This window comes from Etheostoma cragini, chromosome 4 (assembly GCF_013103735.1).
Source record: "Etheostoma cragini isolate CJK2018 chromosome 4, CSU_Ecrag_1.0, whole genome shotgun sequence".
Lineage (NCBI taxonomy): Eukaryota > Metazoa > Chordata > Actinopteri > Perciformes > Percidae > Etheostoma > Etheostoma cragini.
In genome coordinates this window covers 16,703,628-16,730,732 of record NC_048410.1, presented here as the reverse complement: position 1 = coordinate 16,730,732, position 27,105 = coordinate 16,703,628, and the positions used below count along the sequence as shown (strand labels likewise).

Sequence of the window (27,105 nt, the reverse complement as noted above, 5' to 3'; positions counted from 1 at the left end):
TCTGATTGGTTGTTTGAAAACCTTTGCATACTTCTGATTGGCTATTAGAGCCTCCAGGACGCACTTCTGCTTTTGTTCCTTCCCCTTTTTCATGCATGTGTCATTCCGATCATGAGACTGTTGCTTGTTCCAGCGAGTCCACAAAGTAACCTTCAAATCAAAATCCTAATCCCGTTGTTAAATTAAATTGGTAAGTTAATGTTTGTCACTTTATCACACATAATATTATAGTCTTTTACTTTAGTTGCATAGCTACACCACCTATTTGTGGTTATAACTCATGCAGGATTAGACAAAGAAAAGAAGATGGTCATGTTTGGTCTAAAGCTGAAATTTCTGCTACCTTTATACAAATTCTACAAAACAAAATGTTGTAAATTTGTTCAATTTCCAGACTCCAGTTGTCTGACAACTTTTAAAAATGTTTCTTTGAAAGTAAAAAAATCCCAATACCCTGTCAAAATTCTACAACACAGTTAAGTAATGTGAGCAGTGCTGTGTTTTTCTTCTTTGCAGGGATGAGTTCCTTTCATCGTGAGGTGCTGCTTTTCTTGAATCTGGTCAGCCTCGTTTCAGGGCTGCAGTTTGCGACATCATCTTTTTCCCAGGTGCCTTTCCTCACAGTGTGGAACGCCCCTACTGCCAGCTGTCTCTCTCAATATGGCGTGGACCTTGACCTGGGAATGTTCAGCATCGTCCATAACCAGAATCAAACCTTTATGGGTGAAAACATAACCATCTTTTACTCTGAAAAGCTCGGTATGTACCCCAGGTACACCAGCCAAGCAGAGGCTATCAACGGTGGGGTGCCGCAGAACGCCAGTCTTTATGAACACCTCAGAGTGGCCTCTAAAGACATCCACACCTGGATCCCTGACAGGGATTTCCAGGGCCTTGCTGTGGTGGACTGGGAGAGCTGGAGACCTGTATGGGAGAGAAACTGGGACAGTAAGCAGGTATACTGGGTGGGGTCGAGAGCACTAGTGAGGTCCAGGCATCCAGACTGGAGCCCTGCACAGGTAGATGCCGCAGCGCGTGTGCAGTTTGAGGAAGCTGCGAGGAAGTTCATGGAGGAAACACTGAAGCTGGGGCAGCAGGAGAGACCAAATGGGCTGTGGGGGTATTATGGTTTTCCTAACTGCTACAACTACTACAGCGACAAAAGCACAAACTACACAGGGGAGTGTCCACCTGTAGAGCTCAAGAGGAACAACGAGCTGTTGTGGTTGTGGAATGTCTCGTCCGCTCTTTATCCTGACATCTACCTCAGCCTGGGGCTGCGAAACCTCAGCAGGGAAGTGCTCCTCTACACCCACCACCGCATCCTGGAGGCCATGAGAGCAGGAGCTCGGCTGAGTCCATCATCACTGCCCGTGTTCCCGTACGCTCGCATCGTCTACACATACACGTTAGATTTCCTCTCTCAGGCAAGTGTCTGATGTTTTAACTCCATGTAGCTTTTAGGATTGTCATGATTTGGTCTGGATGTTCTGCTTAACCTCTTGTTTTCTCCTTCTGCAGGAACACCTGGTCTACACCATCGGAGAGAGTGCTGCTTTAGGATCTGCAGGGGTAGTGCTTTGGGGCGACAACGCCTTCTCCAAATCTCAGGTACACAGTCACGGACCTGTATCCATGATCGATTGGATGGCTGTCAATGTGATCTGAACTTCCGTTTTCTTGGTTCTGATGCTGAAAGCATGCTCACAGTATGTTTCCCTTGTAAACCTCTCTATTGATTTAAAGTCTTCATTTTATGCTTATTTTCAGAATAGGTTCATGTGGTTTAATTTTCAAAAACACCAAATATTTGTTGTACTGCACATTGTTGCATCCCCTCTTTTCAAAGAAAGTGAGGCATCACACGTCTATTCCATCTTTGTTGGGAGTTGCACACGCGCGGTAGCTTGGTTGGGACTAATACCCAATCAGAAGCAGAGTGTGAGGGTGTGCCACGCTGGCAGCTAGGCAAGCATTATAACATGTTACAAAGTGACGCACGTTTGTCATGGAAGTGCAACATCTATCGGAGATGGTAAGTCCCTTTGGGGTGGACTTTTTTGCTTTATCACTTTGTTAACATTTAAAGTGCACAAAAACGCTTATATAACACGATGAAGGAAAGTGAAAAAGCAAAGTATGAGCACTTTAATTTTTGGAGTATTCTGAAACAGGCTGTTGTTGATGATGATGAAAGATGATGGGGATGTTTTGTTTACTTAGTATCTATGGTAATTTATAAGCCGCACTACCGATAACTAAGGAAGCAGAAAACGCCCTAAGATACCAAGATAGCCAAAACACACAACATAAACATCAAGTTTGGTGTACTGGAGAGGAGCTCTGCAACAGGTTCTTTAGTTTATTTTTTAGAAAATGTTCTTTTGAATGTCTAGCATTGTTCGGTTTCTCTTTTATTGTCATTAAATCCCCTGTTATGGCACTCTTACTGAATACATACGCTTTTAAACACAGATGACAAATTTGTAGTTTCTTCCTTTTTTTTTTTAAAGGGTAAATATTATAATTCCTCAAAACATGCTATGTTAAGTCACATAATATCTCACCTGCTGGGAAATTCTTTTTTGCTGTATTGGCTAACATTCAGCCTTTTCAGAAGTGCAATAACATTACTGGCATTATCTTTGTGTTTAAATGTGGACATTTTGGCGTTAAGACAGAGGTGACACGTCCTGTAAATCCTTCATTAGTGAGTCTTGTTTCTCTCCTTCTGTTAGGCGACTTGTAATGCTGTGAAATCCTACATCGACGAGACTCTGGGTCCTTACCTGGTAAACGTAACGGCGGCGGCCACTCTCTGCAGCCAGACAATGTGTTCCTCCCAGGGAAGATGCCGGAGGAGGAACCAGAACTCAAGGGCCTACCTCCACCTGGACCCTGCCGTGTGGAAGGTGTTGTCTGAGAAGAAACCCGGGGGAGGGCAGAACTACAGAGTTTTAGGACAGAAGAGAACACACGAGGTGACGTTCATTAAGTCTAAGTTTCAGTGCTGGTGTTACCCAGGGTGGGGCGGTGAGAGCTGCTCTGAACCGATTCAGGGATAAAAGACTTTTCTTGAGCGAGGTAATCCTAAATAGCAGTAAAGCTTGTAAAAATTTTAAAAATGTACCACTCCAGAAGTAGACTAGTAGACTAGGCCTAGTTTGGCCCAGAGGTAGTTATCTGCATGAGTTTGTTGTCTCCTGTAAATTGATCATTACCTCTTTTATATTTCCTTTTATTGTATTACATATGGCAAGTGTGTACATATATGTGTGTGTGTGTGTGTATGTGTATATATATGGCATATATAAAATTAAAATAAATCCCCTTTTACCATGTAAACGGACCAATTTTTACATTCTAGTGATGTTTTAAAAAATGATAAATTTGGTGTTTAATAACATAACCTGTACAATCTTTTTACTATTGGAGTTCTAGAAATTCACCTCAAACTGTCTAAAGAAAATACAATCTTGTTCTCACACACCTTCCACTTAAAAATGGTTGGGCTTATTGTTACTTCACTTGGACGTTTCAGCTTCACAGTGCTGAATGATGTTTGTTCATGATGTAGTTTGACACTAGAAGACTGTTTTCACTTTTAAGAGGAGAAGTTTTTCTGTGCTCACCTTACATCTCAGTTTAATACTTGTAAACTTACACCATTTTAAACAAGTAGGATGTGGAACCTTGAAACCTCCCTTACACAAACACTGAGAGTGGATTGTGAAAGTGAAGTTGTAGTCATCTTATGGCCTGCAAATTCAAATTAACATTATGTGCATGTTCATAGATTCTGAATAATTTTCACTGGAGGAGTAGATTTCATTTTAAGATATTTTTACGTCAATTTACTGTTTTGTGAAAAAATCACATTAGACACAAATTCCATATGTAGGATAATTTAGAGTTGTAAAGACCATTACCTGTCTTAAAACATGTCTGGACTGTGTATTTAATGTTAATTGTAATAAGATAATGCTGGGAACACCACATGGCTTTCCTCCAGGTTCTCCAGATTCCTCCCAACACCAAAACACGTATGTTACACATTTTTCATGAAAATCATATGAAATGAAAAATACAATCTATTGCTTGAGATTAAATGACCCAGTAGTACGTATAGTTGTTAAAAGTGGCTCCACGTTGACTGAATACATTACATTGCTGCTTACAAATGTATACATCATGATAATCCAATAAGGAATCAAACTCAGGGCCATTAAAGGGCAATTCTGTATATCGAGTAGTACATTTGGCTAATAATACTTTATATTCTGATTGCAGGGCACTTGTAATACAGTATTTGTATTGCTACTTTTACTACAGTAAAGGATCTGAATACTTCTTCCACCACTGTCTGGAGGGGATCTTTGATGCTAATTGTAATAACATTATGTTGAGACTTTTGTTTGCTCACTAAACACCACTTGGATGTGATTTACATGCTGTGGCTTTCATTTAAAACAGGTGTGTGAAGGTTTATGACCAGCAGGTGGTGCCGTGGGACAGCTAACTAGAAGAAAGACATCAAGGTCAGAGCTTTGGGTGTTGGTAATCACAAAAAGAGTGAAATCACTGTAGAGGAAAAAACTAATTTCACTCAGTAGGCTACGACAGATTCTGATAACTTTATACCCCAGCTCTGCAGTCGCTGAAGTGTTCATGATGAATTCAACTATAACAGAAGCAAAGACAGCACCAGCTGACCTTGAGTGATATACGAGTGCCGTGTAAAATGTTGTTATCTGTTAGCCACCGCTGCTCTAAACTGGTGTTGTTGATAGTAATTTCCCTCCTCTGTTCCCTAAGGTTCAGCAGGCTGGAAGAACAGACTCCCGAGACACGCTGTTTCCTACTTCCGGCTTTATCATCACATGCTGGATTGTGAGGAAATGATGAGAGATGGGACAGATATCCACAGCCGGTGTGCCTCTTAAATATAACTTTGGTCTTTGGAGTTGATTGTTTCTTAAACCAGACAAACAACTGGCGTTCAAAGGCAGAGGACCCAATGTAATGTCTACGCTTAAACACTATATTTAGGCTACCTGTATTTACTTGATAATGGCAGGAAAAACAACAACAAGGCACTCATGCTGATTGACATGCAGTGCTTGTCCGTCTGTTGGTTATTGCTTTCTTCACCCTGGCAGAATAAAATCCAGCTCCCTCTGTCTGAATACAGAGGAGTTATAATAATAATTTAGTTTTTAATTGGCTTGGGTTTATGCGAGTTTGTAGTTTTGTTTACAACATATTTAAAATGCAATGTAATAGTTTCCACCTGTGTTTGCACATTTAGACCATGAACATTCAAAACGAATGCTAGTACTTGACATTTTACAACAGGTTGAAACCTCAACTGCGGACTAACTGTATTTAATATAACACGGTGAATTTTACACATAAGCAGCCTTTAAAACATACTTTAAATGACCTTAGGTGACTACATGAATGGTCTAAACTGTTTATCTGGTTTAAGTGGTCTTCTTTTATCCCCCCCTCTACCCTCTGTCAGGTCTGGCAGGCCCTCTATTTCTCTATCCTCTCATCTCTGCATTTCTTCATTTTGGCGTCTCGCTCTGTCACCTCTCCATGGTCACGTCTCCCCTTTCCCTGCTGCTCGGTCTAGAGATCGTCTCGCCTGCTCTTGGTTTAATAACTGTTTTGTCACGCTCTCTGTCTTTGTCCTTCAGAGGAGTTGACTCTCTGATCAGGTTTTCTTAAAGATCTGATGCACACTTGTTTACATGATTTATGTGCGTACATGTCACCAAGGCCATTGTGGTGTACATTGATCAGGCTGTTAAATGTGTACATACACTTTTTTGCTTTCTTGCTGGGGGTTTGATATGCAGATTCATACCACTGTCATATCTGTGCTCTAAATAAATGGCTCATATAAGCAGGTGGCTAGCTTAGCTTAGAGCAAAGACTGTAAACATGGTATCCCTTGGCTCTGTCTAAAGGTAGTGTTAAAAAATAGTGGTTTGGTATTGTTATTGAGCCACAAAGTCCAGATCGCTGTATGTGTTGTTATCAGTCAACATTGGTCTATGATTGTGGTCATTTTTAACTGAAAGCCAAGTAGTTATGTGCCGGACTATTTGTTGGTCGGGAGCAGTGACTTGTTTGAGTCTCCGCTGGTTCACGCCATGTAACATGTTCATTTGTGAGGGACTGGTATGCCGTTTCTTGGTTAGACTTTGGACAAAGTAGGGCTAGCTGTTTTCATTCTCGGTCCCAGAATGTTGAACCATTCCTGTAAGAAAGCAGCTGCACATTATCATTTACATGCATTTGGCATATGACCGTTTTTGCATGAGCTGGAATTACAAGCCACTATTTCCCACTTAAAGCAACTGATTGTGAGTGAGAATTGGGGTCCTTCAGTCACTTTTTATTGCATCTCCATGTACGTAAATAAAATCAGAGCAGGAAATCAGAGAGGTGAATTGAAACAACGGAGTGATAGAGGTCACAGTGTCCTATTTCTTAAGAGATGGAGGTCTGATATCTCTGCACTTAGAAGGTTGTAGTTCTACTGGCCGAACACATCCTGCAGGACACTATGGCTGGATGGAGACAAGATGACGGTGATCAATGCATTTGCACATCAATCTGTGTGAGTGTGCATGTGCGTGTGTGTGCATGCGATTGCTATTGAGGATTTGCTTTCTCTGCTGTATGTCTCCTGATGAGAGGTGACCTGACAGACTGTCCCATCTGACTTATCCTAAGATAGGCAGCCCACGCTTGCAAAACAATGGTGGCTCCTGCCAAAGTCGCACAATAACTACTGTGTAACCCCGGCAGCCATTCAGGTGGAAAATTACACTGCCCAATCAATCGTTAATAGAGAGTCTTTCCTCTGTTAGAGGCCAATCACATTCTCGCAATGTGCCTTCTCCTTGAAACAATGGCCAATCAGTTGTTCACAATGCTTGTCGTCATGTTGATCCCGATAAAATGTAATTATTCTCCTGTTTCATGAACATATATTGATGGCAATGGGCGTTGACTGATGGTGAGAATAAATAAATGCAAGCTAATAAGAAAATAACTAATGTAATGGAAAGAGAATCAGCTTTTTTCCAACCCAGACGCCCTTTCAGTTTGTAATTAATTCAAATGTGAGTTTTTTCTGCAAGCATATAATCCATTTTAGCATTTTCCTCATTCATTTTAAAGGATTTGATCGTGGCTCATTTGAATAAACATTTTGCTTCATATTAGTCTGGGTAATGAAGTGGATCTCAGAAGAAAAATGCTTTTGTTATGAGAGTGGAGACTGCTGTGGCACTAAGGAGTGTCACAATGGTCACCACGGCGAGGAAATTGCTGATTGGATACCAGAATTCAGTCTAATGCAGAATAATAATAATGATTTGTGATTTTGTGAAGTTTGAATCTCAAAAGTGATGAGCTGTGTTTTGGCAATGGGAAAGTGAGGTTTTATATTTAGCATCATGGATCTCAGTCCCTAAGTTGGATGTAGAGCAGAAGTCTTGTCACTGTGAACAATCTTAATGTTTGTCTTGTTGTTGTTAAGCTTGGTAACATCTTAATTTAATAACACCTATTCTTTATTGATTTAATAGGCAGTATATACGTCAACATTTAATAATTTTTTTTATAACCAATTGTAGAAGCATTATCAGCACTTAAATATTATTATTATAGTGTGTAGATATAGTATTAAAATATAAGAAAAAAGGAAAAATATCCCTGTCAGTGGTGTATATATTATTATTATTATTACTGCTCCTATGTATTTCAAAAATGTTTCCTTTTCATGGTGTCAGAAAAACAGCCTTGTTTTCAGGTTAGTGATGAAGCATTTTCCAGCTGATCCAAGAGTCTTTTTAGTTTATTTGGCTTAAGCTCAGCATATAAAGGAAACTTTATCCTTTTAAGTTATTACAAACATTTAAAACCACCAAATTTGGCCATACATGGTTTTCCATGCACAAGAAGAGTATAAAAAATTGTAGTCTGAAAAAAGTAATGAAAGCTGTAGAAAGTACAATATTTGCCTCTGAGATGTATCATATTTAAGGTGTCCACGTTACTCTCAGCCATATACTGTGTAACAGTACTTTTATTGTTGAACAGGCCCTCAAAAGTAATAATAAGTAAACAGATTTGTCATTTGTCAGCATAATTGTGGCCTACAGATAAAACTATTGTAAATTCTGACAAATGTTTCCAGAGTCATGATTTACCAAGCCTGCATGGACTGTCCAGGCACATAACACACACATGCACTAAGACGTCATAGACACTGAGAAAATTGACTTTCTTTAAAATAGTATTTATGTGCGAGTGAAGAAAAACAACACTTACCTTAACCGCAATCCTCTTTTTTCAGATTTCTAATGCACGGAAGTTATTGTCTTCACTTTTAAAAACCTGCATTGTTTTTATTAATGTTCAGGTCCTCCATGTTTAGTCAAAAAGGAGGGCAAGAAATAAGCTTGTCCCTGCAACGGAAAAGATCTTATTTTCACTGATGATTTCACGTCTCTCTATTATTATATGTATAAATAAGGTCAACAAAGCAGTGCAACAGTCATTTCCTGCCTCTGGAAAGTGCTCTGAAGTCTGATACTAAAATACATAAAGGCAAAATGGGATTTAATAGGATTCATGACTCCCATTTAATTTTATCTAAATCGACCGTTCGTTGTATTTTGATTTACCAACTTTTCATTATAAACAACTACAGAGTGAAGTCTGTACACACACTCATACAGCAACCCCCACATGGGAGCCCGGATATCTCAGTTGGTAGAGCGGGTGCCCCTATACGTATATACAGGTTTACTTCTCGACGCGGCAGGCCCATGCTCGACTCCGACCGGCTGCCCTTGGCTGCATATCATTCCCCCCTCTCTCCCCTTTCACTTACTCAGCTGTCAAAGGCCTAAAAATGCCCCAAAAATTATCAACAAAAAAAAAATAGAAACGCACACACACAAAAACACGCACTTGTATGAATCCAAGATTAGTCTACAGAATTCAAGGATTGCTGGGTCTTAACACAAATGTCATCCTGAGTCGTAACCTTTACTGGAGCACGTTATCTGCTCTGATATAGCGGGGCCAGGGTGGAGGACCAAACGTGATGCAATTGGATTTGAAAGGTCCCCATCCAAGCCATGCCCACAGGCTATCTTGCCTCCACAGTTCAGCGACACCAGCACTGTACGGCACGTCGCAAAGTTTCAAGGATCTGATCTGTCCAGCCGTATCTGCATCCCCCTGCCCTCAATTAATCAGCTGTGGCTGGAAAATAAGAGCTGGCTCACTCTGTGTTGGGAGAGTAGATGTTAGGATGTGCAGAAACATGACACAAAATGGGATTGTAATTCAAAAATCCATTCGACATGTCTCAGCTGCTCTTTTATTTAATTTTAACAGAAATGGTAGGAGAGTAGGATGGAGAGGATATGAGAGAGACTCGGGGGAGGAAAGACAGATGTTGTATTAGAGGCAGATGTGTTTGCAGAAGTGCTTACGTGTATCCGTCACTATCGGTCATGAGTTATTAAACTGACCATGCCAGCTCTTTGCTTGTGCCACACAGATCAGAATGTCCTTGATGTCAGCTTAGATAGACAAATGGAGATCTGCATTACATAAACCAAGTTGATTTTTTTTTTTTAAAGGTGCATGGATGCTTTTTTCCATCTTTACGTTCTCTGGCACGTAGATAGTAATAACAGTAATTGGTAAGTAAACGGTTTAGATCGCTAATTATCATCAAGTGATAACATAGCATAAAAACTGGGGTGCAACCAGCTAACGCATGATAACTTAAAGGACCCATCCGTTAAAAATCTTTTTTTTTCTTATGTTAAAATGTCAGAACCTGACCATACTGGCTTGTATCTGGGCAGTTTTTCACTAGAGAGAGGTTTTCTCATTCCTCTACGGAAGGCGGAGATATGTGCTTCTCTGAAATTTGAGATTCAAACATATGCAAGGCAAGCTTGATTAGGTACGTCACTGATGCTTGAACCAATCCCTGTCTTATATGAGAGACACATTTGACAGGGCAACGATTTCGACACAGAACCAACCTGAAATCTCCAGCGCAGAGTGGACTGTCAGTACAGAGAGGAAAAACTGTCATCATAGCTGTCAGCCACTGCTGGAAACCAGCCAGCTAACAAACAACATGAACAAATTAAAGAAGCTAACTACACTAACCATTCTGATACGTCTGCTAGTCACCAATTTTAATGCACAACAGACCCCAGACCACGCTGGAACTGTAGCTACAGATCTTGAGATTGCAGAGCTCTACAAGTGCGCTAGCCTTCCCCCTTCAACACCTTATTCCAAATAATCAACACACAATCACACTTTTTCTTGAACTATTATTTGAGCGATTTCTACTTCTACATGCATTGATTCTTTTAAATGTTTTTTTGACGAACTATTTCAGAATATTGAAAGATTATAGAGTAACCTACAATTGGTTGTAGAGGAAATTAGATTTGCTTTGAATTTCCTTTATTACATAAGTCCGACCTTTGAGAAAGCATTACTGAATAGGTTGGTTGTCAAGGAGTATTCAAATGGAACGAAAAATGACCGTCATTATGCTAAATTTAACCTTTTACAATGGTTTGTGTACAAATGAGCTGCAAAAAATCTACTGAATGGTTTTCAGGTAACATGTACTTTTAAGTGAAGTAACATTACTTCTACATAAGTAGGACATTCTGCACTTCCATGCACCTTTGGTTAAAGTGTTCACTTGTGCTAAGGGTCCAGGTTAGCATGTATGCTCACAGCAGGGGGCAGTAGTGAATAGTGTTTCTGTTACATATGGTATAGTTTTGATAGATACCTGATTTATTTCAGTATTTCTGGCCAAGTTCATAAGTCAGTATTTTCCTTACAGTGAATGCACTGCCTCTAGTATAAGGATGAAATTTGAGTATGATGACTGGGTTTATACACTATATAACCTAGTTTTCTCTGTAAATACAAATGGATAAGGCTGTGGTAGTCAGTGTGCCAAGATTTCAGAACCAGGCAATAATTCACCATTCATTTTGTATGATTATCCATCAGTGCTTAATTATGAAGACGTAGGTTCTCTCTTAATTTATTTCTAATGCTTATTGATCTTTAACCTGTTGTAACTTCATTTGAATATGTTATTTGTTTTTGGTTTCCATTTTGTTTGTCTTGCCTTCAGTTTTTTTTCTTTATTATTGCTTTATTGTATACCATTTTGTACTATTGCCTTTATGCACCTTCTATTTCTTTAATCTTATATACCTTCTACTGGGACTGGAAAGCACTTTGGGTCAACGCCTGTTGTTTCACAATGTGCTATATAAATGAAACTGACTTGACTAAATGAATGTTATCTGCAGGAATATTTTGCCACAGAAACGGCTGAAATGTCCATTTGAACAACTATTCATTCATGCTGTTTCTTTCTGCATGTTTTGTGAGTCCTACACTTACTTTCCACGAATTACACTGAAGCTGAGGATTATAACCTCAGGTGGTCTCTGCTGTTTTTTATGGTCTTGCACCATCCCCTTGTTGGAATTGCATCTTTCAGTGCTTTGGTGGAGCAGGGTGGCTCCACGGGGTGACATTCGCTTGGCATGCTGCTGTTCTTGCACGTTGCTAAACGTTGGCTTCCCGGTTGCTCAGCCACCATCTGAAAATGCTCCATTTCTGCACCTGTTTCCAAGACGACTGACATTTAAAGGGGCGGCTCTGGTTATTGACTGTTTGCCCTTGACCAGCACTGCTTGCACTTGAAAAGCGTTTAGTTAAACCTGTGGCTGTTTCATTATTTTCCGCCAAAGCTCTTGACAAACTCACTGTTCCTTCATGATAGCTGATGTTGTAGAAAAACAAACAACGCTAGCTGCAAACTGCATGGGAACTTTATTTTTTGGTTCCAAAAAACAGGATGCAAAAATCTTACATTCCAATAACTATTACCACTGAGGATGGATGTGCTCAGTGAGGCTGAAATGAGCAAGCCGGCCGCTGTAGATTCAGTTGAGTTACTGAATAACAGGTTTATATAGGCACCTGCACCCCACAGTTGTACCACCATGCCAGCAAATTAGACCACCTATGATGAATGTGGAGGATAATTCTCTCCCCTCCTTCTCCTCCTTCAATGCTCTTTTATGTTATCAACACAGAGCCTGATGTCTCAATCTGGCAACCCATCTCCTGTTTACTACTGATGATTATGGTGAAATTAGTCACCAACAGATGAAACCAGTCAAGCACAAATAATGGGATTCCTCACCTTAGAATAGCAGCACAGTGTTTAGCTCTGGAGAAACCTGATATTTTACCTTAAGAGTTAGAAAACAGATGCTCTCTTATGCTGTAAAAACCAACTCCAGCAGTAATCTTAATGCACTGTATACTGTGATTTAGTATCACACCTTTAAAAGACTGCAGTTCTCACAAGAGACAGGACATCTTGGACATCTTGGACTATGCTGTGTACATTTCTGACCATTTGTACATAAAATATTATTTTCATGCTGTATTTATACTTGTTCAATGTCAGATGTCACCCATTGATTTGAGTGATTTAACTGCCGCAACTACTGAAAACTGCTCTGAACTCAGCCACAAAAAAGGGTGTGATATTACAGTTCTGATTTGGCCACTAAGTAAATAAAGGGCAGCACGATCACACAATTATTTTTTATCATTGAGCAATGCTGCAATTGACAGCCTGGTGGTGTCATATTGTACTAAACTGGTAATGGTACACTGTTGGAATAAACACACAATGAATTACTTTTTAACTTGTCCTCTATAAATTTGACGGGAAGTTGACTACAGGTTTACTCAACTGTAAGCACGTTCTGAATTCATCAGATGGGCTTTATTTAAAATGACCGCAAAACAATATTCACAAAGATACAAATGAGCATGGTGGCAGCATTCTATAGATAAAGTTAAAAAAACTTGGATCTTACATTTCCCAAGATTCCATTCTCATGTCAAGTTTAATTAATTATCATTTTGTGAAGTTTCTATATAGACTGTGTTCAAATCTGCCTCACTGTTCTCTGAGCTGTAATTGAGATGCAGTCAGAGGCCAATGTACTGTAGAGGTTTTGCTAACTGTGACAAGTGCAGGTACATTCCTAGCTGTAGGCTTGGGATCATTATAGCAATATGTCTCTCAATTGAAAAAACAACTATGTCAGCCTGTCACTGGCAAAGACACTAAGTACGAATGACCAAAAAAGACAAAGCTAAACATGTCAAATTGTATGGAGACTGGTAAAGCCTGCCATTGGTTACTGATCATGGTTGTTGTAAAAGAATCTTTTTGTTGGTTTAGAAATATCTTAATTTGGCTGCTTTCCAATGAGCATAGACTTCTTGTTCTGTTAAAAGTATAAAATTATTATGTATCTCTATGTTCTTTGGGAGATGCTGGGGAAAAATGAACTGATAAGCTTGTGTTACTTTTCCCTGGTAACTTTCATGTGATTGATCACATAAACTGTTTGCAATATATCACCATGACCACCTCTGTTTCTCTGTGCTTTGTGTTCGATTATTGAGTGTCTATGGAAAGGTCAGTAATTCTCCATAACACCATCAATATCATTTTTGCTTAGTAAATGCTGCTTTCAAATGCCACATCTCCAGTTTATAACGCAGATCTTCTGTTCAGGATCTCAAGTCTCCAAGCCTAGGCCAAATAACCCCATACAAGCTTGACAAAGGTCCTCCAGAGTCGGAGGGGACATTGTACACCAGTTCTCACGAGGCTGAAAAGTAGTGATGACCGATGAACTGATTTAGTTGTTTACGCCCATTACTCGCAGTGTTTGTGTTGTGTCTTTAGCTTTGCCCAAATGCTTAAAATTGAGTGGTACTCCTGTTAAGTCAACCAGGTCAGTGACTGAAAAGATTTAGTTGCAGGTTTCCTGTAAAAAAAAGAGGCACTGCAATATAATTCAAAGGTTTTTCAACATTGATCAATTCTAAAAATTACAACTGTATCTTGTTAACTTAGAGTGGACAGTGACTTTATTAAATTATAATGCAAATACACAAAATCTATGATTGCAATTTAACAATGTGCATTCAATCTTCAAATTGATGTGATGTTGTTATATTCCTCTTCAATGCAAGGCTGATGATAAAATGCTTTATTGACCTGAGAATCAAGTTTTAGAGCAAGATCAACATCTATATAAGTAATCACTTTGTTTAATTTTCTGACTTTTAACGTAAAGATACGGTTGCATTGGTTCAGCCTGGATTCTATAATTTAAAAAAAAAAGTATTTTTCAACTAGAATTACACAATTTCCATTATTCTATTCTTTTTCACTTGTGTGAGTCAAATGCAGCTGTTATGCTTGTAAGAAGAACAAAGAGAGATTTCTTTTTAATTTTAGTTATTTCCATAGAGCCTTTAAACATTTGATTAAATAGATTGGATAGATACAGTAGAGTGGACCCAATTTATTTTCTGGACTTGTAACTTCCTGTGAAATGTCTGCAGGTAAAGGTATTTTTAGTGCTTTAAAACTAAGCAGTAATTCAAACTTTACAGAGTTAGATTTACTTGCTATTATTTCATTAACCTGGTTGATTATTCTATCATGCTTTACAGGACACAGAGCTGTGTCATTTGTGCACACTCATGGTTTTCAAAAATGGGAACAGTTTTTGTTCGCAGTCGGGGCATCAGGAGCTCACTGTCACCCAAAATAAACATAAAACACTACTTTTTCAGGTCATTTTAGAGCTGTTACAAAACTCATTTACAAATTTACAGCAAGCAAACATTAATTAGACTGAAGATTTACAGCTGTTTAAAAATGAATCCCCGAGTTGTTACAAAGAGACGCTGTGGGTTCAGTCAGTTAATTCTGTCTCAAGTCACATCAGTCTGTGAATGGTTGAGTTTAGTGGATGCTTTGTGAGTTGTTCCAACTACTGAGGCAGTTACAATGTCAAAACCCGGAATAGTGAGATCTAACAAATAACTGAAAAATGACAGAACTGGATCATTCAAGCTGCTTTGCCACGTCTATTTACATTTTTATTGGTTTTGTGTCAGAAAAATATTATTCTATCTGGGTGTTTTCTCCGCTTTGTTTTGTTTATGTGCAGATGTATCCAAGAAGTATCTGGGCTATTTTTATAATCTGTAAGAGCAAGATTTTCTAGAAGTTTCACGTCAAGGGGACTCTATTCAAGATGCTCCTTACAAAACGTTATGTACCTTGACAATGCTCAGGTCTTCTTTTGATGCCAAGCAACATGCCTTCAAAGGTCATGCATACAACATATTGTCAAAAAAAAAGTGCCTTAAGTGAAGTTAAAGAGAGACAGCTGAAACGTAATCAGACAGATCAATCAATCAATCAAACTTTATTAGACGGATAGATGTAAGACAGATAAATGGAGCAAAAGAAAGTACACTTGATGCATATATCCTCCAACAAACACCCCCTAACAAGGGCGCTCAAGGTCACCAAAATAAAAAAGCGAAACGATAATCTTGAAGTCCCACTTTTCCCTCTCCCTGACAAACACCACCCTCTCTCCTCATCTCTTTGTTTTTCCCCTCTTTCTCTTTCTGTCTCTTATACTCTCCTCTCCCTGTGTTGTCTCCCTGATCGGGCAGCAGACAGCGTGTAAGTGCTCTAACCCAGAGAAGTCTCCAGGAGCTCTTGTGATTGGCTGTGCTCTGCAACACAGTTCACAATCGATTAAGGCACGATGAGCTCCCGTTAACAGCTTTTCTCTGCTGCTCCTGTGGCTTTGATACTGTCACACAGACTCCAACTTCACCCTTAACCCTTCAACCACTGTCCTCTCTCTTTCTCTTTGTCCCCTTCCCTCTCTCTCTCTCTCTCGCTTTACACTTCTCCTTTAATTTTCAAAGCCCCAGACTCCCTCACTCTATTGCCACTCAAAGACATTTCTTACAACTCTTACTCCGAGCCTGTGGTATTCTCTCCATTCTCTTTTTTTTGGGAGTTTTTACTCTCAAGTCACTTTGAGCGTCTTCTCCTCTGGCTCACCTTGTCCTGTCATGTTGAATATCAGTCCGTTTTATGTCCTCAGGGAGAGTAAAAGACAGAAAGGAACAGACGTAAAAGAAAGAGCAACGTTCTTTATAGCAGTCGTTCAACAAGTCTGCAAAACAACGGATGATGTCTTGGATACCTGAAGCCTTCATACTGTAGGTGTGTCTGTTTATCTGTATGTAGGGGTTTTGTAGTCGGGGAATAGTCCACAGCCCAGTATCCTCACAAATCTTTATATTTGACAATTAGACTAACAATTTATTCCCGGTACACATTTCTAGTCCCAGTGAATAAAGTGAAAAATAAAAAGTTTTGGCAGTCAGGGCTGGTGGATGAGATTGTAATGCGTCACAGACCTACAATCTCATCTTTTTTTTTTTATTAACTGTAACCCCAATGCATCCCTAAGGTCAACTGTATACGTTTTTCATTAAACCTAATCCTGGGTCTTTAAGAATCGTCCAAGAATATGGTCTCTCTCTCTCTCTCTATGCCGATTAGTGTAGACTACAACATGGGGGCCCTGAATCACCTGTCATGTTATAGAATACTGTAAACCTTCTCTTTACAGAGGCCGGTGAGTAAAATTTCTTCATTTCTAGTCCTGTTATATGTCCATGTGCAGAATAAAGATCTAAACACAAAGGAAATAATGCTCTCTATACAGTTTGTAGAAACAAAATAGGGCCGCACACATACAAATACTTGTGTACTTTTGGTCTGTGGCTTGGCGTTAAGGAGAACACAGCATCAGAAAAGGCAAGCATATCAAAATGTCTGAGAAACATTCGGAAAATTTCTTTTCAGCATTATTGTGTCTTCTATCTGTTTGTGGACTTGTGGAAATCCAAACACAACGCTAAACTATTGCTAAAAAGAGTGAGAAAAGCGGAGGTGGACAATTAAAATTGAAGTTGTGACCCTCTCTTTGTGTCTTTACTGGTAGTTATATCCTTGTGTTTGGGTGTAATTCTATTTGACAACATGAACAATATTGTACAACAAAATCACAGCCCTTGCTTCCTTTTCCTCCTTGCCAGCAATTAAATCATTAGTCTGTCGCAGCCTTTCTGTTGTACCATTTCATTGCCGCCTCCTTAGGGCGAAAGAAAAAAAATCACATTTATGTAAGTAGAAATGCAAGTCACACAAAACTGTGACCAAAATACACATTTCCAGCTTTTTGTGAAGCTGTTCATGTTGCAGCTAGCAATGGAAGAAATCATTGCCTGACGAAAATTATGTGTTTTTTTTCCCCCATGGTTTTTATTGTCAAAAGGCAGTGAACCATTTTCTCTGAAACACAAAAGATGTGCAGCGAGAGAGGCCAATGGCTCGATCTGCCCAGAAAGAGTGTTCTTTTCTTCTCCCTTTTTTCTATTTTCTCTATTGTGGCTCACAGAAAAAGCTTTAAGTGGCATTTAACTCTTCTACTCGATTGCAGACATGGCCTACAGCGGCAAAACTCTGCTGTTACATACCTGCATCCAAAACATATTACGTTCTCCAAACAGAATACTCTGTATGCTTTACAACATAGATTGTTCTAGAACATAGACTGTACCAGAGCACATCTGTCATTGTTAATATTCTATCAATTCTAGCTTTTCTGGAGATTTTGAACAGATTCCTTGGCCTTTTTTAGCCTCCCCATGTGACCCAAGCATCAAACTTTATGTCATGTGATAACAAGTAGTCGTATATTGTAGCGGTCCAAAATGAACTGTTGCTATTTTAGGGTAGGTTAGCTCTAGGCCATTAAACGACTTAATTAGGGTTAGGGAAAGCTTATGGCCTTTGTTAAGGGGGAAACAGGAAACAAACAGTGTTCTGGTGTTTTGTTGACCTATCCACTCATCCAGAAAGTATAAATTTGAGCATCTACAATTTACCTTTCAGCTGGGAAAACTTCACACTGCTGAGGAAGATAATGTGATATGATTGAAACCTCCAGAACAGCTATTAAATGGGACTTGACTACTCTATTGCAGCATGTTTGATGATAATGATTGAGAATGTGGTATTGTCTGTTCGGTATCTCAGTTATGTGTCTAAATGTTGTCTTGTGTGTGTGTCTCTGCCACCTTGTGTGGTTATACCTTAAAGCATCACAGAGCAAAGCTGACAGATTCAATGCCACACTCAATATTGTCATTACCCAGATTAAAACATTTCCATCACTCTCCTGCTGCGTCTCCGTGACTTGTATTCAACACTCTTTCCCCAAAACATGCAGATTTGAGAGGATTATAGCAAAACTGTGTGTGTGTGTCTGTGTTGTGTTGCAGATGATGAAGATCTCCAACATAGACTTACGCAGGACAATCAACCTGTTGGTGTGTCTGATGTGTGCCCAAAGCCCTCTGGGTGGTGTACTTTATACTGCTCTCTCCATTGGTATTGCAGCTAACTGCTCTTGATGGCAGGTGCCACATGTAATGGAAGGATGAGGATGTTGCGCTCTTTGGAGAAGACGTGACCTACAGGGCCCCAGCTCATTGCGTTTGTTTGGAGATGGATCATGTTGGGACTTCGACGGTGTCCCCTGCCCGGCTCCTCTCTCCTCCGAGCTGTAATCACAGCAGACTGCATGTCACAGTGCCCTGCTCTAATTGGCCTGTCACTCTTCGTGTGCTAGAGAAGGGGGAGGGGTTGGCCTTTGTGGGGCTGCCATGGCGACTGGGCCATTTAATGAGAATGAGCATGCTGTGACTAATGACATCCCTGAGCCCATCGGATACACTGCAAATGGACAATTTGCTGCATCATTCACACACAATACACAAACATAAAGGCACACACTACAGCGTGGTCAAACCTCATTGAATAGAGGACAGTTTTCACTATAAATCAATACGTGACAAGTGGACTTCCGTTTTAATGCTAAGGCTATCATCCATTCTCATATACTCTTAAGCATTGATAGTTTTATCCAATAAGGCTACTGCTAATGTTATATAGAGATATTAACCACAGCTTCAGATACATTAACTATTAGGTGGGTCATTGCTCAGGAGACTTTAATGAGAGACATTTAGTTTGAAGCGAGGCGTGATAACACAGTCAACCATGTTCGCAGAAGAGAGAGAAAGAGACATTACCTCGATCATCTTCCATCTCCTCCCATCATCCTGGTTATTGGTCCATTAGTGACCAAGTGACAGCGTGAAGCGCTTGGATATCTATCAAGTATATCACTTCCTGAGTTGGACGATAACCTGCCATATTTTGTAATTTCTCAGAAGATAACGACGTGTCTAAAACAACAGTCATTCATAAGGTCATGATGCAGTCAAGTTTCCAAGGCTAACACAATTTAGTGACCTGTCTCGCCAACCTCCTGTAATAGAGTTTGATGGTGAGGCTATGTATCTGTTTTAAGTAAATACACTAATAAACATCAATTTCCAGTGTTTGTAGTATGCCACATTTTTTTAAACACGGACGTTGTGAAGTGGTTTGGGATTATGGGAGTTGTAGTTTTCATAGTTTAACACAATTGCAGATTAAAGTATATCGGTTCAAGGATGGGTTTATGAAGTACAGCTTCATCCATGCAACGTTTAGTAACGTTTGTTTGTGAAATTCTGATCAAATACAGTAGCAGCTGCTTCCCCCACAATGAAGTTTTCGTGATTGAATTTTGTGTTGGTAGCTGACCAATTAGCAAACAAGCAAGCTACCATTAGCCAGCAACTAAAACCACAATATTACAATAATAGACTGTATATTATTCACTTTGTAAGGGACACTGCATAATATTAACAGTCCATGATTACAATATATTTCACGATAGCATCACTTTTTGGATGTTATGTATAGGCCACAACTCTGTTTTGTTTCACTCTCAAAGCTCTCATCTGTGTTGTTTTTGACTGCAAAAGAGGTAATGAGATCCAGAGAATGGGAGAAAAAGGAAATTAGACAGGATTTTGTCAAACATCTGGCAGTGCCTTGGTGGCTACATGATGTGGCCATTGTAGTTATTGGTGTAGATACAGCCCCATGTAGCCACATTCTAGCATGGCCTATGACAGAAGGGGACTAAATACACTGGTCTGGATGGACATAGGGAATATAAAAAAGGGACACTGCTGTCTCACTCTGTGCCATTAGACTCATTACCATTAACCAGTGCCTTGGTGAGGCATTGTATTGAGAGTTCCACAAGCACGCAAAATCAAAACATGAATCAAAATGCCAGGGAAAATCTGTCCCTCACTGCAATCCCCAGTTAATCAGCAGTGATAATGTTTTGCTAAACTATAATCTCATCTGTGAATATTAATAAAGACTCTCAGAGGTCTCAGCTGAGTGATGAGGGAGCGCTCTTGGCTCCTATCTGAAAAATAGCCAGAATGTCGAGGCATATTGTTGAATCACTCAGCTCTCACTTTGGCTGTCTTAGTTTCCCTCAGTGGCTCTTCAGTGTGAAAGCAGGACGTGGCTGTGTTTTTTCTTTTCAACAAACTGTCATTTTGCATGCAACACCCGCATGACACACAAACCCACACACATGAGTGAACAGAATAAGATTGCGTGCATGTAGCCTACCTCTCTGCATGGTGACACCTTTTCTTCTTGCACATTTGAGTGTCCCAGGATGATTGGGAGCCATATCTCTGAAGGGCATCAGGAATGTTTACAGCCCATGTAGCCTTTGAGAATCGATAATGACATGAAGGTTAATGGTGTGTGACGGGACTGTTATGTATAAAATCCAGATTGTTGCTTGTACAAATAGTGCATGCATCACATCAGACTGCTTGAGTTTGACTACTGTGGCTAATCTAAGCCTAGCCTGTGACCCTTGTCGAGATGCACGTAAAATAAGCAGAATCAATCTTGGACACAATGTTTGGCCATTACAGACCAAATGAGATGACCAACGCAGTCAACCCTGTGGGTTTGCCTTGATTTAACAACATGTTATAAACACATTGATGACAGTGGAGGATGATTGTGGATGTGTTCTGAAAGCACAGTCCTGGGTTAAGTAATCATAACAATAAACCATGATGGAAAAAGGGTAAAAACACCCTGAGATCAGCACTGAGGGCCAATTGCAGCCTGCTTCTTGTGGCTAACCAGCTATGGTTTGGTTTCTAGCAGGAGCATCCCTCGCTGATGGGAAATGCAACCCCTTGGAGGGGAAATTTATTGGTATGGATTTTGTGCTGCTACTGGTGCATTGAATCAGTGTGACCAAGCAGGCAGGCAGAGGGAAATGGGGCTGTTCTGAGAGTGAATTATACGCAGTCACACACACAATTTACCCCTGCAAACCTAGTTAGGGAGGGAACAGACATGGAGGCAATACAAATGCTGTGAGGTGACACGTATGTAGCCTACGCTGAAACACATGCACAAACATGCACTCCACATTAGTTAACAGGATTAAGATCATTAAATCAAGAAAAAAAATGTAATCTAAATTCTCATTTGTGTAATAAATTGAAATCATATAGTATTTCAGGCAATCACATCAAATATTTTAAATGTATTCCCAGTAAAATTAAATACATAAAGCATCTTTAAATGCATCCAGCCATTACTGATTGAAATACAGGTATGCAGTTTGTGTCATTAATTTCCAGTAAGAACAAATGCTCCTCATGCATATTAAACCTCAACTCTACGCCAGCCCACTATATTATGGACCGTGTTACAGCCGGCAGACTCGCAGACAGACAGTGGGGAAGTGTGTTGCCAGGCTGTTGTGTTTGATCTGGATGACTGTGTTGAAACCTCTTAATGCCAGTTATATAAAATATTCATTTTTATTTCGCAGGCCATGAATCATCAAGGTGTTTCTGGCCCTCTGCCCCCACTCCTGTCCTGTGGCGGAGCAGACAGCTGTTTGAAATTAGACACCAGATTGTGTTACTTAAACCACTAGCAGCAGCGATGCTGATCGCTCCCTAACCCAGCAAGCAATCTGTTAGCGTGCTGTATCGTGGGAATGTGATCGTGAGTGGGCTCTTGTAGTATTCAAACCGTGCCTCCCTCCCAAACTCACTTATATATATATACAAATAATGCACAGTGATGCTACTGTATTACACTTGGTGGAATGCATGCACAAAATAATAAAACTGACATTTTATACACAGCATGGGACATTGTAACTTTTTTTACAGGAAAAGGGTCAACATTACCACATGCATAAAGTCAGTTTGACTTCTTAATGATGCCTATTGCTTCATCAGTCCATTAATGAGTAAGATAGTCTGTGCAGCGGATCTGTGATTCTGTACTTAAGCACAACGGTGATTAGAGCTAAACACTAACATCAGCATGGTAACATGCTCACAGTGACAATGCTAGCACGCTGATGTGCACCAGGTGCAATGTTTACCATGCGAACTGTCTTAATTTAGTGTGCTAGCATGATATAATTTGCTAATTAGCACTAAACACATAGTACAACAGATGCTGACAAATGTGTGACCTGATGATTGTGCATTTCAGTCGCAATTCATGCTGAGGGCAACTGAGTTTGAACTGAAGCAAATGTCATGATAATCCATCCAACAATTGTTAAGCTATTTCACTTTAAACCAGAAATATGACTATTATGTTATATTTATGTTTTTTTTTCTTGTATTAAAGGGCCAGACGTTTCATAAGCTGCCTGGGTTTTGTCTGACCTCCGATACCCTGCGTGAACCTGTTTGAAGAAGTGGCTTTTTTACCTTGCCCATCAAATCTTTTGTAAATTCTTTCTTTTTTCTATATCAATTAGTATTCTGTAGACCTTTAAATGTATTGTTTCTCTCGTTTTAATCATGTTTAAGTCATTATCACAGGAATTCTGTTAGGTTTTTGCCTCCTTATTTACAGTGGTTGTAGCAGCCTACGGCTTAAGTATAGATATGTTAATGTTGTTTCATATTGTAGATTTGACACCTGGCATAGGTCCACCACTGTATTATTGTATTTGTAATAAGTCCAGTACTGACTGTGCATAAATTTAACCATTTCTTTTTTTTGCATGACTCCACCCCCCTCCTATTGATTTCATCATTTGATTTATTAACCATTAATCAAGCCATAATTTACAATACAAAAGCTTGAACGACTGTCAGCTTAGTTCATGCATCAGGTGAGGCTTACTGATCTTCTGCTCTGTTGACCAGTGATGATCTGAAGAATTGTTACTCATTTGTTCAATGCTTACTTTGACTATGGGTTAGCGGTAGTCAATACTGGGCTATTACACGCATGTAGCTGTCTTGTAAAATCAATCAGATCATTGAAGCCCAGAGACAATAGTTGTTAGATGACTATTAAATGCTGCGTTGTAGTCAGGACCAGCGAAGGCTTTGATAGATGGTCGTATTCTTTGAAGTAGGCAGGAAACAGATTGTGATTAATTATCTAACAAAGTGATTTGCAGGTAAAAAAATTGCTGCAGTCATTTCCCCTTTTTCTGTTAATGGTGTGTGTGTGTGTGTATGTGTAAACAGTATGCGCCCAAATGCATCTTTTTATTTTCATGCACAGAGATAAGAGGTTGTCCTGCAAATCACAAACCCATTCACTGGCTCCGGTCTTCTCATTATTTTTAGTGATCCTGTCATAATGTTAATAAACGTTAAGAAGAAAATAAATACAAGTCCTGCACTGACGGCCGGTTTGGCCAGCATTTGTTCATAACACATGAAAGGGTTGGAAATGACATATGAGCTAATCAAAACTGGATATTAGGCATTGAATTGAAGCGGGCCTCTCTTGACAGTCAATTCTTGTACTCTTTAATGTTTGGTTACATGAATCGAACTCTCATTAACCTTCAGCCCTTTTTGTCTTCCCAGCATTCAACGCTCACTCTGATTGTCATAGAACCTGCAAACTGTGTTTTTACGTCTAAATATGTGTGCAAAACTGACAGCATTTTGGTAGTGGTAAATGTGGCTTGTTTATCCTTCAAAAGAAACCATTAGTCAAACAAACAAAGAGCGGTATGTGAGCAGACGTTACTGGCAGAAGCATTAAAATCCACTGCAACTCTCTGCCAGGTTAGTAATTGCTCTTTTTATGGTGGTAATTATTTCCTCTAAGGTGCGCACTGTTGCACACTGCAATTATACATGTGCTGCTATCTCTGTGCGGACGAGAATGTGGGTGGAGAGTATTCTGAAAAATTATACATTTTCTGAGTGTGTGTGTGTGAGTGTGTGTATGTGTGTGTGTGTGTGTTTGTCAGAGAGAAGAAGAAAAATTGAAGCTGCTGAGATCTGAATTGATGCACTGTTTATACCAAGACAACAAAAAGGATGTGGCTCAAATTTGTTGTCATTTATTTTTGTATTCCTGCCTTCAGTTAAGTCCACGCTTTAGTAACACAACCCTGCTGAAAGATAATGCACAAAGAAGCCAGCATGTAAGCATGATAAGGCCAATGACCTACTATTCATGATTCTGTTCTCTTTGTCCCCCTGTCCTCTGTCTCCATCTATTCCATAGTAGTTGCTTTTCTCTGTGTGCTCCAGACAGTGTGGCCTGCAGGACCAGGCTGGAAAATGCCTTTACACAAACGCCTCTCACAGATAAGGTATCCGCTGGGAAACTGTGCAGCCAGTGTTTCCTGATGTTTCTCAGGCCCTGTCAGGATGTGGGAGCTTGTGAGTAAGAACACAGAGGGCAGAAATTCATATGGATAATTCTGTAAAGATGCAGCCGCAGCGCTTAGCAGTTTCAGTTGATCTAAGATGAAGAACTACTATTTGTATAATAGTATTTTCCTCAATCCTAGTGAGTGTACAGTAAGTAAGTAAAATGTATTATTATTACTGAGAAAGGTTTTGACTTACTGGATACATATAAATTAAAATGGTGACTTGTTGTATTGAAACGCTTTTAAATAGTCATTTATTTTAACATTGAATTAAATGGCATTCCAAAGCTGAAACATGGTGAAGTACTTCAAAGCTGCACTAATCATTATTTTTATGTGAACAATAGGTATAGTGACTCACATGTAATTACTGCTTTTATATGCACATCATATATTTTAATGCTTTAAGATCATTTGAACAATGTTGGTATATGTTAAATCCGGAAAAGAAGATTCTGTTATGGTTTGGGGTTTTTGTTGGGGTATTTTTCCTGTTTGGCCTTCCCTGTGTTTTTGTCCCGGTTTTCCCGCTAGTCTGGTGTTGTAGATTCTGTCTTATGTGTCCATGCTTGTGTATGTTCTATTTCCTGTTTTATTTTTTAGTCAGCTTCCTGTCTGGTCTTGTCTTGTCTAGCTTCGCTTTGTTTGTCTGATTGTCCAGCCCCACCCTAATGTGTTTCACCTGACGTCTCACCTGTTCCTCATTACCTCATTACCTTTTGTATTTAACCCCAGTGTTTCCTTTGTCTCTTGTCAGATCATTCTGGTTTGTTCGCCTGTCTGCACGTCAAGTGTCACAGTAGCCCCGTTATTGTTCCTGGTTGTGGTGATTATATGTTTTTCTCCTTTTTTTGGATGCTTGCCTTTTAGCCCTGTTTTCTTGACGTTTAGTTCCTTTGAGGCTTTACTTGTGTTTCGGACATTAAACTCCTGTTTACCCCCATCTGCCTGTCTGCCATCTTCCTTTCTGCTTTTGGGTCCAATCCTCACTACCCCTAACAGATTCTTTAACTCTTCATTTTTTTTACCCTATCTACAACTTTTTTTTTTTTTTTTTAAATGTCAGACAAATGCTGTGTTAAGCTAAAACAAGGCTACTTTCATGATTTTGGAAAGTTGGATGTTTTGGAAAACACAATTTTATCCCGAGAACTGTCTCATGTTGCGCTCATGTTGATGTAAAATGTTAGGATGAACATTCAAGTTGGAGTTAGTTCATGTCAAAAAACTTTTTAAACTAACTAATGCTGTAACTCCGATGTCAGGTAAATGTGTTACGGTCAAAATGAATGAATAGATTAAAAAGTCTCCCAAAAAATGGAAATGCTCAACGTACTTAATTCTCTTTCTCTGGCTCTAAAATTACACCAAACTACACAAGAGAACAGTTATATCAGTATCAGTGAATGACTGCTATCACTCTTGACTTTGGGGGATGGCGACAACAGTCAGAGCCCACAGGGTGTCTTATCAATCACTCAGTGTGATTGGATGGGAGGAGATGCAATTGTCCCTTCCTCTACGGTATCATAACCTAATACTGAGAGATAACATCTCCTGGGAAGAGTTTTCTTGTTGTCTCACGGCTCAATGTTCCCATTCAGTTGAACTGGAAGCTATGTTTATTCTATTTTCCCACCTGTTAACATTTGAAGGATTTGTAATCATTGTTCAACCTGAGATTTGCTGAGCAGCTGGCAATTAACCGGACTCCCCTCTCTGTTTGACCTCATCAGTGTGGTATTAAACTCACACGGTCATCAGGGCCCTGTGCCGTATCACAAAACTGAACAGACTGAAAGAGACTAAGGGTATGAAGGTAAATTTGTGCCTTCATTTTTTTTTTTACATATCCCTGTTGTGAAAGAACATGTCAGATTTGGGACTCAGTGAGTTTACATTTCTGTGTGTTTTTGTGAGTGCGTGCGTGTGTGCGTGCATGCACGTGCATGTGTGGGAGTGAGTGAGGTCTTGCGTTAAATCAGCCATCCCTTGTCTTTATTATTCAATGTATCTAAATTCTGTCCACCTCTCTGCAGCAACCTTATTCTGATGTGTTGAATCTCATTACTTTTTGTGTGTGTGTGTGTGTGCGCGCCTGCTGTGCATGTGCATCTGTGGATTGTAATGCATTAGCTTACTCCTCCCAGCGGAGTTCCAGTCTAAACTAAGCAGCGTGATGATGATGCTCTCTGTGAGCTGACACAACCCATTTGGCTGGGAGGAGCTGATGTACACCAGCGCTACTCATTTACAGAATGGGAGGGGGCGGGGGGGATCTGTCTGTGTCTGCCTCGCCCCCTTGTCCTTGTCTGGGTGTTAGCAGCACTGGGAGAGAGAGAGAGAGGTCACAACTTGAGGATCATCTGTTGAGCATTATGTAGACAGTAACTGCACGTGATGG

At 39.8% G+C, this 27,105-nt stretch overlaps 1 protein-coding gene and 1 long non-coding RNA gene across 2 annotated transcripts; one reads left to right on the top strand and one right to left on the bottom strand.

Moving 5' to 3' along the window:
* The first annotated feature begins 112 nt into the window (after nt 1-112).
* Nucleotides 113-3,485, top strand: hyal1 (hyaluronidase 1). Its single transcript, XM_034868825.1, has 4 exons — nt 113-190; nt 516-1,427; nt 1,522-1,611; nt 2,739-3,485. The coding sequence occupies exons 2-4, from the start codon at nt 519-521 to the stop codon at nt 3,063-3,065; spliced, it is 1,326 nt and encodes a 441-aa protein (XP_034724716.1). The 5' UTR covers nt 113-190; nt 516-518; the 3' UTR covers nt 3,066-3,485.
* LOC117943012 lies at nt 3,010-24,820 on the bottom strand. Its single transcript, XR_004656268.1, has 4 exons — nt 24,808-24,820; nt 19,053-19,057; nt 10,222-10,225; nt 3,010-3,090 (listed from the first exon to the last, which is right to left on the bottom strand). It is a non-coding gene; the product is annotated as an uncharacterized LOC117943012 (long non-coding RNA).
* Between the last annotated feature and the right edge of the window lie 2,285 nt (nt 24,821-27,105).

Bases quoted from the DNA above. Each gene is read 5' to 3' on its own strand.
- hyal1 (XM_034868825.1), top strand. From the start codon at position 519: ATGAGTTCCTTTCATCGTGAGGTGCTGCTTTTCTTGAATCTGGTCAGC. The intron at 1,428-1,521 runs GCAAGTGTCTGA...CTCCTTCTGCAG, and splicing joins CGTTAGATTTCCTCTCTCAG to GAACACCTGGTCTACACCAT. The intron at 1,612-2,738 runs GTACACAGTCAC...TCCTTCTGTTAG, and splicing joins ACGCCTTCTCCAAATCTCAG to GCGACTTGTAATGCTGTGAA.